This window comes from Eumetopias jubatus, unplaced genomic scaffold (assembly GCF_037043125.1).
Source record: "Eumetopias jubatus isolate StellerSeaLion01/CBP00866 unplaced genomic scaffold, mEumJub1_p1.0 scaffold_12, whole genome shotgun sequence".
Taxonomy (NCBI): domain Eukaryota; kingdom Metazoa; phylum Chordata; class Mammalia; order Carnivora; family Otariidae; genus Eumetopias; species Eumetopias jubatus.
Window position 1 is genome coordinate 89,112,175 of NW_028274818.1, and position 15,233 is coordinate 89,127,407.

At 41.0% G+C, this 15,233-nt stretch overlaps 1 protein-coding gene across 3 annotated transcripts in view; it reads left to right on the plus strand.

The window, feature by feature from the left end:
* Positions 1-15,233, plus strand: part of DNAH3 (dynein axonemal heavy chain 3) — a 180,099-nt gene that overhangs the window by 63,794 nt on the left and 101,072 nt on the right. For all 3 annotated transcript variants that reach the window (XM_088029049.1, XM_088029048.1, XM_028095231.2), the window contains 5 exons: positions 788-967; positions 2,165-2,301; positions 6,097-6,298; positions 11,599-11,691; positions 13,248-13,358. In XM_088029049.1, the coding sequence (XP_087885175.1) occupies positions 788-967; positions 2,165-2,301; positions 6,097-6,298; positions 11,599-11,691; positions 13,248-13,358 (723 nt within the window). The remainder of the gene's footprint in view (positions 1-787; positions 968-2,164; positions 2,302-6,096; positions 6,299-11,598; positions 11,692-13,247; positions 13,359-15,233) is intronic.

A 15,233-nucleotide genomic window follows, 5' to 3' on the forward strand; every position in this document is an offset into this window, starting at 1 on the left:
AATGAGGTTGAAGGTTTGTGATGTCTCATTAGCTTTGGGTTTGTTGGGGGAGGGAGAAGGTTTTTAAGTTCAGTTAACAAAGAAGCTCAGTTTTTCCTGATTGGAAAAAATAAATAACACAAGATTGAAAGCAATAACCATCCAAGTAAGCATATGGCACGCTGAGCCTTTGCAACAGTCTGCCAAAAGAGAAGATGAGATGATTTTAATGCACTGAATAAAAATACATTTGGAAAGTATTTTATGGGCTAGAGTAATCTAGAATGTAAACTACACAAGGGTACAGGTTTGGCCTCCTCTGCTCATTGTTTATAGAAATGGCATAAGCTAAGGGCACAGACTCTGGAACCAGACTGCCTGGGTTCAGATTCTGGCTTCACCTCTTGTTGTGTGACCTTGGACAAGTTACTTGAACTGTTCTGCATCTGTAAAATGAGATTTATAATAATATCTCCCTTACAAATATGTTGGATTAATTGGTTTCACATACATAAAGCACTCAGACCATCACTTGTCACAGGGTAAGCATTATGGCCCCTATTATTATTATTATTATTCCACTAGAAAAAGAACTACATGAGGGCAAGGACTCTTGTTGGTTACTTTCATTGCTGAATCCACGTTGCCTAGAACAATGACCAGAACATAGGGGCAAATACTGAATAAGAATTTGCTAAACAAGTGAATGAGCAAATAAATGAATGAATCCATCCAATTTGTTCAGTCAGTGGGCCTGTGTTGCAGAGTGGCAGATTAATGACTCAGATATGAAATGCTAAATTCACAGAAGTGGGAAGAAAAGCTGGTTCGCGTGCAGGAAATTTTGGATGCCTGGTTGAAATGCCAAGCCACCTGGCTGTACCTGGAACCGATCTTCAGCTCGGAGGACATCATAGCCCAGATGCCAGAGGAAGGCAGGAAATTTGCCATCGTTGATAGTTACTGGAAATCACTCATGTCCCAAGCAGTAAGTTTTTACTCCCTAGCATATCTCACCATCAGGAATGTGGGATGCTGTACAGATGTTCCTCATTGTGCATCATAGCCATGTCCCTTGAAATGTATAAGTAAACTAGATTTTTTCAATATTTTTATAAATTTTTTAATAATTTTGAAACTTATTGTTACTAAAAATTGGAACATAGAACTATGTAATACAGAGAATGGAGGACTTTTGAAAGCCCACCTTCCTAGAGGCAACTGTTAGCAGTCTGTATAATTTAGCTCTCATTCCTAACAAGATAGGAGACTTTGTCACAGGATAATGCAGTAAAACTTTCATGGATTGAGGATCATTTTAGAATTCAAATTCTCTTCCATATTCAGTTACTTATTTAACAAATGTTTATTTGGTACCCAGCATTGAATTAACAGTCAGAAAATACTTGAAGATGACTAGAATATGATTTCTGCCTTCATAGAATTCACTGTCTTGTAAGGAGAGAGTCTTAGGTAAATAGGAGAGCTATAGTAGAAGTATATACAAATAGCTTTTAGAACACAGGAGAGAGAGATGGTTGTCTGGGAGTGTCAAGGAAGGCCTCCAAAGGGGGCAACATTGGAAATAAGCCTTGAAGGATGAGTTCACTGGGCGTACAAGGCAATCAGGAGTATCTATTAAGAGATGATATCTTTTCCCTTTTTGAAGTCAAGTGTGCTCAGCTGGGGCTCCCTTGTATAGAATTTATCTCAAGAAAATTTATCTGCTCTAGTGGGCATTTATATTGCCCAGCAAGTAGAGCCAGTTTTCATGATACCCTGCTTCCTCCAACTCTGTATTAGTTCAGATTCTTTGGTTGCAAGTATTAAGTAACACAAATTCAACTGATTGTAGATTTTAAAGATCAAATTGGCTGATTTTAAACTTTAAAGATTGAATTGGCTTTATTAAACAATTCATAAATCAGGCAGCATCCTGTCTAACAAATAAAGGGACACTCCAAGGAGTTGTACAAAATGGACGGTTTTTGTAGAAGGAGGGAGTCAACCATGACCTGAGGAATAAGATCATGGTGTATGAGCATTCACGCTTGTGGGATTAGGAGGCTAAATTAGCTGAGCAGGGAGGTCAGTAGTTGATGGACTGGTCATATACTCATTACAATGATCAGTCTCAGAATCTGGGAACCCCATGGTGATTCTCACTTTTTTTGGTGAAACCTAGGTGAAAGATACCAGGGTTCTGGTGGCAGCAGATCAGCCACGGATGGCTGAGAAGCTTCAGGAAGCCAACCTTCTGTTGGAGGACATCCAGAAGGGGCTGAATGATTACCTGGAGAAGAAGAGACTATTTTTTCCCAGGTATTCGGTACTGTTCTTTTGTTTGAAGTTGCCTTTTTGACCCATTTATAGGTAGAATTACATTTTTTCATCCTGAGAGTTGGCTACTACCAACCTATTTCATAGTCTTTCCCAGTTCTCCATTCTCCACAAGACAGCTCTCAGGGGGAGGGCATGTCTTCACGGTCATTATTTTGAATGGGCTTGAATGGACACTAGTAGGGACCAAATCCACACCTTGGCCATCCATCATGGTCAAATGCCCAACTGAAGGGATATAGTAGTCATGATTAAGAGCCTAGACTTTGGAGTTAAACAGACCTTGGTTTGAGTCCCTCCTCTTTGACTTATTAATCTTGAGACCTTCAGCAAATCTATCTGAGCCTCAGGTTTTCCACTGTAAAATAGAAATATAATAATGGCTCTTACTCATATATTTGTGTAAATCAATGAAATAATGCATGTAAAGCATTTGGCTGTCTAAACTGTTTAAGAAATGTCAGTTGAATGTTTTTGCCATCAAATGTTGTAGTTTCTGGTGGGTATGTTTATAAATATTTGACTCTTTTTTTTCCACAAGAACCAGTGTTCTTCTGCATAAAAGTCAAAGTCATTTTAAAGGGCTCGTTCCAGAAAAGAGGGTCCTCGCTCCTGATAATCTGTCCATGTCTAGTTCACATGGGTGGTCACTCCATGTCATTTGGATGTAGGTTTGATCCCAATGTGCTTTTAAGAAAAGTAAATTTTAGTGTTCCCTTATATGGAGACAAAGTTAGTTTCTTGCTTTCCAACACAAATTTTTAAAAAGTTATTTGTGTAGGATTCAGAAATGTCCTGGTGTGCCTGAGAAGGTAAAATTTTAATTTATTTAATATTAATTTTGTGATGTAGATAGCCATATATGGCTGACTAATGGCTTTAGGATTGGACAGCATGAATACAGCACAAATAGTGGAAGGAACCTCGATTTGAAAGCACAAAACTTAGGAAGAGGAAACCCCTGAGATTTGGGCTTTTAGTCCTATTCCCACTACTGTTATTACTTACAAAAATATAAACAATAGTCAACACTACCACAGTATTTACCATATGTCAGGACACTGCCCTAAGTGCCTTACCTGTATTAACTTATTTAAACTCACAATAATCCTATCAGGTTGGAAGCATTATTATTATCTGCCTAATAGTAACTTGCCAGAAAACACAAGACTGGTAAATGGACAAGCTAGAATTCAATCCACGCAGTCTGTATAAAATAGTGAGTTATTTAACCTCTCTGAGCCTCATTTGCTCCCTAAGTCACACACACACACACACACACACACACACACACACACACACACACACACATTCAACGTGTGTTTATGCATTTTTATAGAATAAAGTCAAGCACTCTGAGAAAACACTTTGGAGAATGTTATTGAATCAGTTCACATATTTGAAATTCATTGTATCTTGAAAATACAGATTGCTAAATAATGATTTTATGTTAAGTTATACACATTTTTTAATAATTATTCTTATGGCCATTGAGACTTATTCATTATCACACATGATGAATCCATAGAGATCACCTGTTTGAATTTTACTTGGCAATGGGAGATACTGATATCATTAGGTATTGGTAAGTTAGTCAGCCAACAAATAATTATTGAGCTCTTCCTACGTGCTCAACACTGCAGCTATAATGCATTAGTTTGCTTTACTGTGTAACAAACCTCCCCAAAACTTAGAAGCTTAAAACAGCAACTATTTATTTAGCTCACAATTCTGTGGGTTTGCAAATAGGGCTGGGCTCAGGTGGATGGTTCTTCTGGTCTAGCCACGTGGTTCCTCTGGTCTCAGCTGGATGGTTCCTCTGGTCTCATGAGGGCTCATTCATGTGACTAGAGTCAGCTGGTAGTTGATGGCCTCAATTACTTGTCTAGTGCTTGGCTTCCTTTTGGCTGGGGCCACCAGGATAGTTGGGCCACATGTCTTTCATCCTCCAGAAATCTAGCCTGGATTTATTCATGTAGTGGTGGTCACAGGGTTCCCAAGGCCAGCAAGAGTGGAAGCTTTAAGGTTTCTTGATGTCTAGGCTTGGAACTTGCACAAATTCATGTTTGCTACAGTCTTTTGGCCAAAGCAGGACCCAGAGCCAGGCCAGGTTTGAGACATGTGAAAACAGACTCTACCTCTTTTTTTTTTTCTTTTTTTGTGTAGTGTTCCATGATTCATTGTTTGCGTATAACACCCAGTGCTGCATTCAATACGTGCCCTCTTTAATACCCATCACCAGGCTAACCCATCCCCCCACCCCCAGGCTAACCCATGCCCCCACCCCCCTCCCCTATAGAACCCTCAGTTTGTTTGTCAGAGTCCACAATCTCTCATGGTTTGCCTCCCCCTCCAATTCCCCCCCTTCATTTTTCCCTTCCTAGTATCTTCTTTTTTTTTTTTTTAACATATAATGTATTATTTGTTTCAGAGGTACAGGTCTGTGATTCATCAGTCTTATACAATTCACAGCGCTCACCATAGCACATACCCTCCCCAATGTCTATCACCCAGCCACCCCATCCCTCCCACCCCCCCACCACTCCAACAACCCTCAGTTTGTTTCCTGAGATTAAGAATTCCTCATATCACTCTACCTCTTATAGAGAGGAGCCATAAATATTGTGGCCATTTTTATAATCCACCATATACAGTGAAGACCATAATCGTGTGGTCCCTCCATTATGGGACTTTCAGTTTGGTGGTTACAGTAGAGGTTTATACCTTTAACATTTCCTGAAGGCTTGTGGTTGCTGCTTGAAGGGTCTGAGCAAGAGAATGAGCTTATCATTTCTAACTTAAACATGGTCAAAGCCTCTGCATGTAGATAGTGATGTAATGTGTTGTGGGGTCCTGGAGCAAACAGTCCAGAAAGAATTCTTGAGTCGTTTTTGGTGCAAAAAGGTGGTTTTATTAAAGCACACGGACAGGACCCATGGGCAGAAAGAGCTGCCCTGGGATTGTGAGGAGCGATTGGTTGTATACTTTTAAATTGGGGGGTTGGGGTAGAGACAAAGGAAGTTTCTGAAAGGATTGTCATATGTTAAAGAAGACTTACGGGATCTTGGAGGTCTGGCTATTGTCAAGCGAAGGTTGCTTTTTGCCTCTAGCAAAGCATTAACATTAAGACAGTTGTGAGTTCCTGGAGGAATGTCATACTCTGCGTGTCTCAAGTACTTGTCAATGGGTTGCAAAATGTAAGGAAATTTAATTTTACCTACATTTCCTTTTGCCTTTGTTGTACATGTCAGATAGGTTCATTAATAGCATATTTCTTATTTCACACCTGTAACATGTCATACCTGGAGATAAGGAGATTTTCTCTTTTCTACTCAATACTGACTGTATTAGAATCACCTGGGATTTTAAAAATATAAATCCCCAGACCCAACCCCAAATCAATTATATTAGAAACTCTGGGCAGTGCAACCTTAGCATTGGAGTTTTTTAAATAAGCTTCACAGGTAATTCTAAAGTGCAGCCAAAGTTGAGAACCACTGTTCTATCCAGGTTTGTCCCAAAAGGTAGCACCCCACCCCCAAACCATATCAAACTCATATATACCAGGTTTCATCCTTTTTCTTGCTCTGAGTCAAAGTTGTCTCCACCCTCAATGCCACAGACGAAAAATCGTGAAGGGGAATGTGCCTTAAAGAAGACTCTAGAATATGGCTGGTGTTCACAGGGTGTCCTCTACATTTTGGGGAGTATCACCTCTTTGGGAAAAGAGGTTCTCAAAAGAGATTCCAGTTGCCATCTTCCTTTGCTTTGAAATAGGTTCTTCTTCCTGTCAAATGATGAGCTGCTGGAGATCTTGTCAGAGACAAAGGACCCCCTCCGCGTGCAGCCACATTTGAAGAAATGCTTTGAAGGAATTGCCAAGCTAGAATTTACAGACAATCTGGAGATTGTGGGCATGATCAGCTCAGAAAAAGAAACCGTCCCATTCAAACAGAAAATCTACCCAACTCAAGCCAAAGTAACTCTCCTCTTACTCATTTTCATTCTTTTCTCCATAACAGAGCAATACAGAGAGAGAGGCAGAGAGCATATTGATTGGTTAAGCCCTTGGACTCAAGTTCCATACTGCCTGAGTGTGGAACACCTGGCTTCCACAGCTTAGTGACTGGGCAACTCTGGGAAATTGCTTAATCTTTCTGAGTCTCAGTTTGCCTTTATGATGTGGGTTATACAGCAATCCACACGACACACTAAATTTATGGAAGGATTTCAACCAAACCTGTTGCAGAGGCAATAGTAGGCATCAGACCCAACAGCTGATGCTGTTCAGATCTCCATGAGCACAGCCCAATTAAAAGTGATCTGGTAAGGGGTGCCTGGGTGGCTCAGTTGGTTAAGCGTCAGACTCTTGATTTTGGCTCAGATCCTTTCTCAGGGTTATGAGATCGAGCCCCGTGTCAGCTCTGCGCTAAGCACGGAGCCTGCTTAAGATTCTCTCTCTCTCCCTCTGTCCTGCCCCCCACCCCACCACCATTCATGTGTACCTGCCTCTGTCTCTCTCTCCCTCTCTCTCAAAAAAAAAAAAAAAGTGATCTGGTCAGACAGCTTGCTGGGGCAGGTGTTTTTATTTTATTTTTTTAACTTAATTTAATTTTATTATGTTACTCACCATACAGTACATCATTAGTTTTGATGTAATGTTCCATGATTCATTGTTTTTGTATAACACCCAGTGCTCCATGCAATATGTGCCCTCCTTAATACCCATCACTGGGTTTACCCATCCCCCCACCCCCCTCCCCTCTAAAACCCTCAGTTTCTCAGAGTCCATAGTCTCTCCTGGTTTATCTCCCTCTCCGATTTCCCTCCCTTCAATTTTCCCATCCTTCTCCTAATGTCCACCATGCTATTCCCTATGTTACACAAATAAGTGAAACCATATGATAATTGTCTTTCTCTGCTTGACTTATTTCACTTAGCATAATCCCCTCCAGTTCCATCCAGGTCAATGCAAATGCTGGGTATTCATCCTTTCTGATGGCTGAGTAATATTCCATTGTATATATGGACCACATCTTCTTTATCCATTCATCTGTTGAAGGGCATCTCGGCTCTTTCTACAGTTTGGCTATTGTGGACATTGCTGCTGTGAACATTGGGGTGCATATGGCCCTTCTTTTCACTACATCTGTGTCTTTGGGGTAAATACCCAGTAGTGCAATTGCTGAGTCATAGGGTAGCTCCATTTTTAATGTCTTGAGGAACATCCACACTGTTTTCCAAAGTGGCTGTACCAACTTGCATTCCCACCAACAGTGTAAGAGGGTTCCCCTTTCTCCACAACCTCTCCAACTTTGTCAGTTGTTTCTTGCCTTGTCAATTGTTTCTTGCCTTGTCAATTTTTGCCATTCTAACTGGTGTCAGGTGGTATCTCAATGTGGTTTTGATTTGAATTTCCCTGATGGCTAATGATGATGAACATTTTTCTTTTTTTTTAAATTTTTATTGTTATGTTAATCACCATACATTACATCGTTAGTTTTTGATGTAGTGTTCCATGATTCATTGTTTGTGTACAACACCCAGTGCTCCATGCAATACGTGCCCTCCTTAATACCCATCACCAGACCAACCCATCCTCCCACCCCCCCACCACTCCAGCAACCCTCAGTTTGTTTCCTGAGATTAAGAATTCCTCATATCAGTGAGGTCATATGATACATGTCTTTCTCTGGTTGACTTATTTCGATCAGCATAACACCCTCCAGTTCCATCCACGTCGTTGCAAATGGCAAGATCTCATTCCTTTTGATGGCTGCATAATATTCCATTGTGTATATATACCACCTCTTCTTTATCCATTCATCTGTTGATGGACATCTTGGCTCTTTCCACACTTTGGCTATTGTGGACATTGCTGCTATAAACATCGGGGTGCACATACCCCTTCGGATCAATACATTTGTACCTTTGGGGTAAATACCCAGTAGTGCAATGGCTGGATCATATGGTAGCTCTATTTTCAACCGTTTGAGGAACCTCCATACTGTTTTCCAGAGTGGCTGCACCAGCTTGCATTCCCACCAACAGTGTAAGAGGGTTCCCCTTTCTCCACATCCCCGCCAACATCTGTAGTTTCCTGACTTGTTAATTTTAGCCATTCTGACTCGTGTGAGGTGATATCTCACTGAAGTTTTGATTTGGATTTCCCTGATGCCGAGCGATGTTGAGCACTTTTTCATGTGTCTCTTGGCCATTTGGATGTCTTCTTTGGAAAAATGTCTGTTCATGTCTTCTGCCCATTTCTTGATTGGATCATTTGTTCTTTGGGTATTGAGTTTAAGAAGTTTTTTAAAGATTTTGGATACTAGCCCTTTATCTGATATGTCATTTGCAAATATCTTCTCCCATTCTGTCGGTTGTCTTTTGGTTTTATGGACTGTTTCTTTTGCTGTGCAAAAGCTTTTTATCTTGATGAGGTCCCAATAGTTCATTTTTGCCCTGGCTTCCCTTGCCTTTGTTGGTGTTTCTAGGAAGAAGTTGCTGAGGCTGAGGTCGAGGAGGTTGCTGCCTGTGATCTCCTTTAGGATTCTGATGGACTCCTGTCTCACATTTAGGTCTTTCAACCATTTGGAGTCTATTTTTGTGTGTGGTGTAAGGAAAAGGTCCAGTTTCATTCTTCTGCATGTGGCTGTCCAATTTTCCCAACACCATTTGTGGAAGAGACTGTCTTTTTTCCATTGGACATTCTTTCCTGCTTTGTCAAAGATGAGTTGACCATAGAGTTGAGCGTCCATTTCTGGGCTCTTGATTCTGTTCCATTGATCTATGTGTCTGTTTTTGTGCCAGTACCATACTTTCTTGATGATGACAGCTTTGTAATAGAGCTGGAAGTCCGGAATTGTGATGCCGCCAGCTTTGCTTTTCTTTTTCAAGATTCCTCTGGCTATTCGGGGTCTCTTCTGGTTCCATGCAAATTTTAGGATTATTTGTTCCATTTCTTTGAAAAAAGTGGATGGTATTTTGATGGGGATTGCAATGATGAACATTTTTTCTTATGTCTAGCTGTTTGTATGTCTTCTTCAGAGAAGTGTCTGTTCATGTCTTCTGCACATTTTTTGACTTGGTTATTTGTTTTTTGGGTGTTGAGTTTGAGAAGTTCTTTATAGATCTTGGATACCAGCCCCTTTGTAGTGTCATTTGCAAAAATCTTCTCCCATTCCATGGGTTGCCTCTTTGTTTTGTTGCTGTTTCCTTTGCTGTGCAGAAGCTTTTTATCTTGATGAAGTCCCAAAAGTTCATTTTTGCTTTTGTTTCACTAGACTTTGGAGTTGTATCTTGAAAGAAGTTGCTGTGGCCAGTGTCAAAGAGGTTACTGCCTATGTTCTCCTCTAGGATTTTGATGGATTCCTGTCTCACATGGAAGTCCTTCATCCATTTAGAGTTTATCTTTGTGTATGGTGTTAGAGAATGGTTGAGTTTCATTCTTCTGTGTATAGCTATCCAATTTTCCCAGCACCATTTATTGAAGAGACTGTCTTTTTTCCATTGCATGTATTTTCCTGCCTAGTCAAATATTATTTGACTGTAGAGTTGAGGGTCCGTATCTGGGTTCTCTATTCTGTTCCATTGGTCTATATGTCTGTTTTTGTGCCAGTACCATGCTGTCTTGGTGATCATGGCTTTGTAATATAGCTTGAAATTGGGCAACGTGATGTCCCCAGCTTTGTTTTTCTTTTTCAACATTTCCTTGGTGATTCGGGGTCTTTTCTGATTCCATACAAATTTTAGGATTGTTTGTTCCAGCACTTTGAAAAATGTCATTGGAATTTTGATTGGGATGGCACTGAAGGTATAGATTGCTCTGGGCAGCATAGACATTTGAACAATGTTTATTCTTCCGATCCATGAGCATGGAATGTTTTTCCATCTTTTTGTGCCTTTTTCAGTTTCTTTCATGAGTGTTCTGTAGTTCCTAGAGTATAGATCCTTTACCTCTTTGGTTAGGTTTATTCTAAGGTATCTTATGGTTTTTGGTGCTATTGTAAATGGAATCGATTCTCTAATTTCTCTTTCTACAGTTACATTGTTAGTGTATAAGAAAGCAACTGATTTCTGTGCATTGATTTTGTATCCTGCCACATTACTGAATTGCTGTATGAGTTCTAGTAATTCGGGGGTGGAGTCTTTTGGGTTTCCCACATAAAGTATCATGTCATCTGCGAAGAGAGAGAATTTGACTTCTTCTTTGCTGATTTGAATACCTTTTATTTGGGGCAGGTGTTTTTATGTCAATAAAACGTTATGGAATCCATGCTATTTTACTCAAGTTTTTATACAAGTGTCCTTATATAATGAGTAAAATGTAAATTACTCCCACTCCTGCTGAACCTGACAGCACCATGGAGTAGAAATAGACAAGTACTCTTGGCTTTACTTTGTTAGCATTTTTTGCCAGGCACACATGTAAGTAACCAGGAGTCGTGTTACCAAATAGACACCAGCTAGCTCACAGGTACCTGGAGTTAAGAGCTACAGTGACCTGACATTCTAAAACTGAATCATTTGCTGCACATTAGAATTACCCGTAGAGCTTTAAAAAAACAAAAACAAAAACAAAAAACATCCAAAAGCCCCGGTTGCATCCCGTAACAATTAAATCGGAATGGCTAGGAATGGAAGTCAGGTGTCCAAATCAACTGGAATGATTCCAAATGATTGGAATCTCCAAATGATTCTAGTGCACAGCAAAGTTTGGGAACCATAGGAATAAGGCAAGAATTAGGACTGTTCGGGCGCCTGGGTGGCTCAGATGTTTAAGCATCTGCCTTCGGCTCAGGTCATGATCCCAGGGTCCTGGGATCGAGTCCCACATCGGGCTCCCTGCTCCTTGGGAGCCTGCTTCTCCCTCTGCCTCTCTCTCTCTCTCTCTATCTCTCATGAAGAAATAAATAAATAATCTAAAAAAAAAAAGAATTAGGACTGTTCATTAGAAATGAGCAATTTTGTTTTATGAATTGAAACATAAATGTATTGTTTGCTTTCTGATAAGTTGTGTTTCAGAAAATGACATGAAATGCATGTTAAGAATCCCCCATTTCCCCTTTTAAATCACACATACTTCTCAGAATAAAAAAATATAAATAAGTAAATAAATATAAAAACATAATTAAAGAATATTGGCTTGGAGGGGTGTCCCCTCCAAGACCCCGAGTATTGGCCTCCCTCCAGCCTTGATCCAGAGAGAAAGCTGGGTCTGCCCATGATCCTTCCCTCCGGGCTTGGCTAACTTGCTGCTGGTTTGTCTCACCCCTACAGGGCATGGTGGAAAAGTGGCTCTGGCAGGTGGAGAAGATGATGATTGCCAGTATGCAGGAGGTTATTAGACTTGGGATCGAAGCATATGTCCAGGTAAATGAGAATCAGGGTACACGTGCCAAGGTGTGAGTACAACGACAACAACATTGGAGAGAAGGTTAAATGGATCAATTCTAAGCACCCCTCTGCCTTCTACCAAAACCCACCCAGACCCTGCTGGGTAACACCTGACCCCTCCGTGACCCTGCTGGGCCTCTCTCTTCTTTCCCTCTGAATCCTGGGGCGATGCACATATTTCTGGTGAAATGTTGCCAGTTAGAAGCAGGTGGCACAAGACAAGATGGTTAGCCAGAACACTCTGGCTGCTACCTGCAAGTCCCTTCTGTGAAATGAATTGATGGCAGGAGGTCTTTTTAGAGCACCTTCCAATTAAGCATTTCTCCCTCTAGGCTTTTCATTTACAGTACACATGCCCTGAACGGTACAACTCATTAAACTCCCAAAGCATTAGGGGAAACAGGTATGACCGAAGGAAGCCAAAAGAAAAGAACTGTGGGCGGTCACTCTTCAGCCAGCTCCTAGCAAGGTTAAATGTAGGCAGACCAGGTCTTTGTGCTCCTTGACTTTGGGTGCCTTTTCTTCTTACTTTTCAGGGCCCCACCCCCATGACCCCTTTCATCAAACAGAAGAATATACTAAAGTACAGGGTACTGACCCTGCTGTCCCTCTTAGAAGTATTGCACTGTGAATGAAAGGCCAGTCCTTTGTCCTATGATTTATTTTAACTGAAAAATTAAGTTAAAGAAAAATGGTGAGCTGTATGGAATGACTTCATGCCGTTGCAACTAGAGAAAGAGTCAGCAAACATTTTCTGTAAAGTAAATGTTTTTATAATGTCTTCAGCTGGGTGGGCCACACACACTATTTATCTTTGCCTTCACAGTGCAAAAGCAGCTGATGGACTCTGAAAAACAAACTGAGGTTTCTAGAGGGGAGGAGGGTAGGGGGATGGGTTAGCCTGGTGATGGGTATTAAAGAGGGCACATTCTGCATGGAGCACTGGGTGTTATGAACAAACAATGAATCATGGAACACTACACCAAAACAAATGATGTAATATATGGTGATTAACATAACAATAAAAATTTTTTTTTAAATGGTAAAAAAAAAAAGAATGGGTGTGGCTGTGTTACAATACGCCTTTATTTACAAAAACAAAAGCAAGGCCAGATTCAGCCCTCTGGTGTAGTTTGCCAGACCCATAGTTTAAAACAAGTTTGGCAGGGTTCTAGGCAAGGCTGAGAAAACTGGCCCAGCACTGCAATATTATGTAGCCATCAAAAAGGGTAGTTATGAAAACTGTCTATGAATAGCACCTTGATTATAACTGTGTAAAATCCTTGGATTGGGACCTTAAGAAAAAAAAAAGAGTTGATGAGATTGTTGATGATTTTTTTTTCTTTTTCATAAAATTCAGGGAGGAAGACATAAATCAGTAATCCCAAGATATCAAGTATGGTAGCTTCTGAGGGTAGAGGAGGATTTTGTATTTGTTGAGGGGATATGGTGGTGGGGGATGTTTTTCAGATGTTCGTTTAAGTCCTACAAGATGAACTGACTGTACCACATGCCCCTCTACACTTTCCCAGTTCCCTCGTAATCAGTGGGTCTTGCAGTGGCCTGGCCAGGTGGTCATCTGTGTCTCCTCCGTCTTTTGGACCAAGGAGGTGTCCCAAGCCCTGGTGGAAAACACCCTACCGGTAAGTGAGCATGTCATGAAACTGGTAGAGGAGATTCAAGCTCGATTAGGATCTGAAGGACATATAATTAAAGTAGCCGTGTTTTCTAAACAACAACAAAAAAATCACAGCATCCAACCATGGCATAGAGAAGCCAGGGTTTTCATGGGGACAGCAGGATGGAGAATTTGGAATTGGAGCTGTCCCGGAGTTCTGTAGTGTAATACTCCTCATGGTCCTTCCCAGGCAGAAATTCTAGGCTGCAGAATTTTAAGTTTTTATCAGTCTTTGCTTCCAGGGGTCAACCTGGTAGAATTTCCACCAACAGAGACCTCTGGTCTTCTTTCTGGGCCAAAAGACCACCTGGTCCCATTTTCCCTTCCTCCTCCACCATTACCTCCTTCTTACCACCTGCAGTTGAACACAAACCCACCTACAGCTCTTCCTTCAGTGTTCTCTTAAGACCAAGAGTGCTCAAGTCCTGCTTGTCCTCAGATCCAGACATGCATATTTCCACTTAACTCCTGCCGTTGAGGCCAGTGCTTGAGAGTTCAAGACCTGGATTAACTTGGGTTCAAATCCTGATACTTTCTCTTGTTAGCTGTGTGACCGTGGGCAAGTTCCTTAACCTGAGTCTCAGTCTCCTTGACTATATAATGTGCCACAGTGCACCACATTGTATTATAACATCATAGTACTGTATTGTGGGAGATTTAAATGAGATGCTGACAAGTTAGCCAGTACTAGAGCCCAGGCTATGAACCCCACAGGGCAGAGACCATGTCTGTTTTGCTCACTATTTATCTCCTGGGGTTATTGCAATGTAGGTGCTCAATAAATGTTTACTGAACAAATGAATGGTAACTTGTACCCACAAGTTACACATGTAACTTGAGCACATGTAGGTGCTCAATAAATATTTACTGAACAAATGAATGGTAACTTCATTCCCAACATTTTCACCATGGTATCATTTCTCATGATGATCTCATCAGACCTTCTGTTCTTCCCCCTATAGATGACTGGCTACGGACCAGAAAATATTTCAATTTACTATATTTTGCTTTATACCTTAAAATTAGAACATGAGCACTTGACCAAGGTTCAAATTTATACACATTCTGTGTTGATAAGTCCTACAAACATATTGCACTTGACACTTGCAAACTGCTTTCATGTATTTCGTTTCAAACTTTTGAAACACTAAAAAATTCTGATTTTTGTGACTGCATCTCTGTGCCCCAGTTTTCCTACCTGTAAAAAGGGGAGACTGCCTCCCATCACACACCCCAGCCCTGGAGTATATGGATCCTGAATAATGTGGCTCAGCATCCTAAAGGAAGCAGATGTTGGTACAGGATCGCCATCCATCCATCCATCCATCCATCCATCCATCCATCCATCCCTTGTTCATTTAACAAATATTTATTTGACATCTCCTCCATGCTGGAATGATGCTACTAGGCAAAGGGATTTAGAGTTGAATGAGAGAGACATGGTCCCTGTCCCCATGGATTTACAGTCTAGTGGGGGAGATAAAAAGTCTCTTTGCTAGAACTGTGATAAGTAAAGTACAGGGATCCAGGAAGCATGGGGAGGAAGGAGAGAAGTAAGAGAAGGGTTAGGATTAGAGACGATTTTCCAGAAAAATGGTGTTTAAGAGGAGACATGAAATATAAATAGGAATTAGCCAAGCAAACAACAGGAGAAAGAGTGTTCCAGAGAGAGAGAGAGAGACCAGAATGTGCAAAAGTCTGAAGATGAAAAATATGGTGCATTCCAGCAACTGAAGGCACTTGAATCTAGAATATCTGTGGAATGGGTGTGGTTCAGAAAGATGTGTGGAGCAGCCCTATTACCAAGGGTTTTACAGACCCACAGCAAGGGCAATAGGGA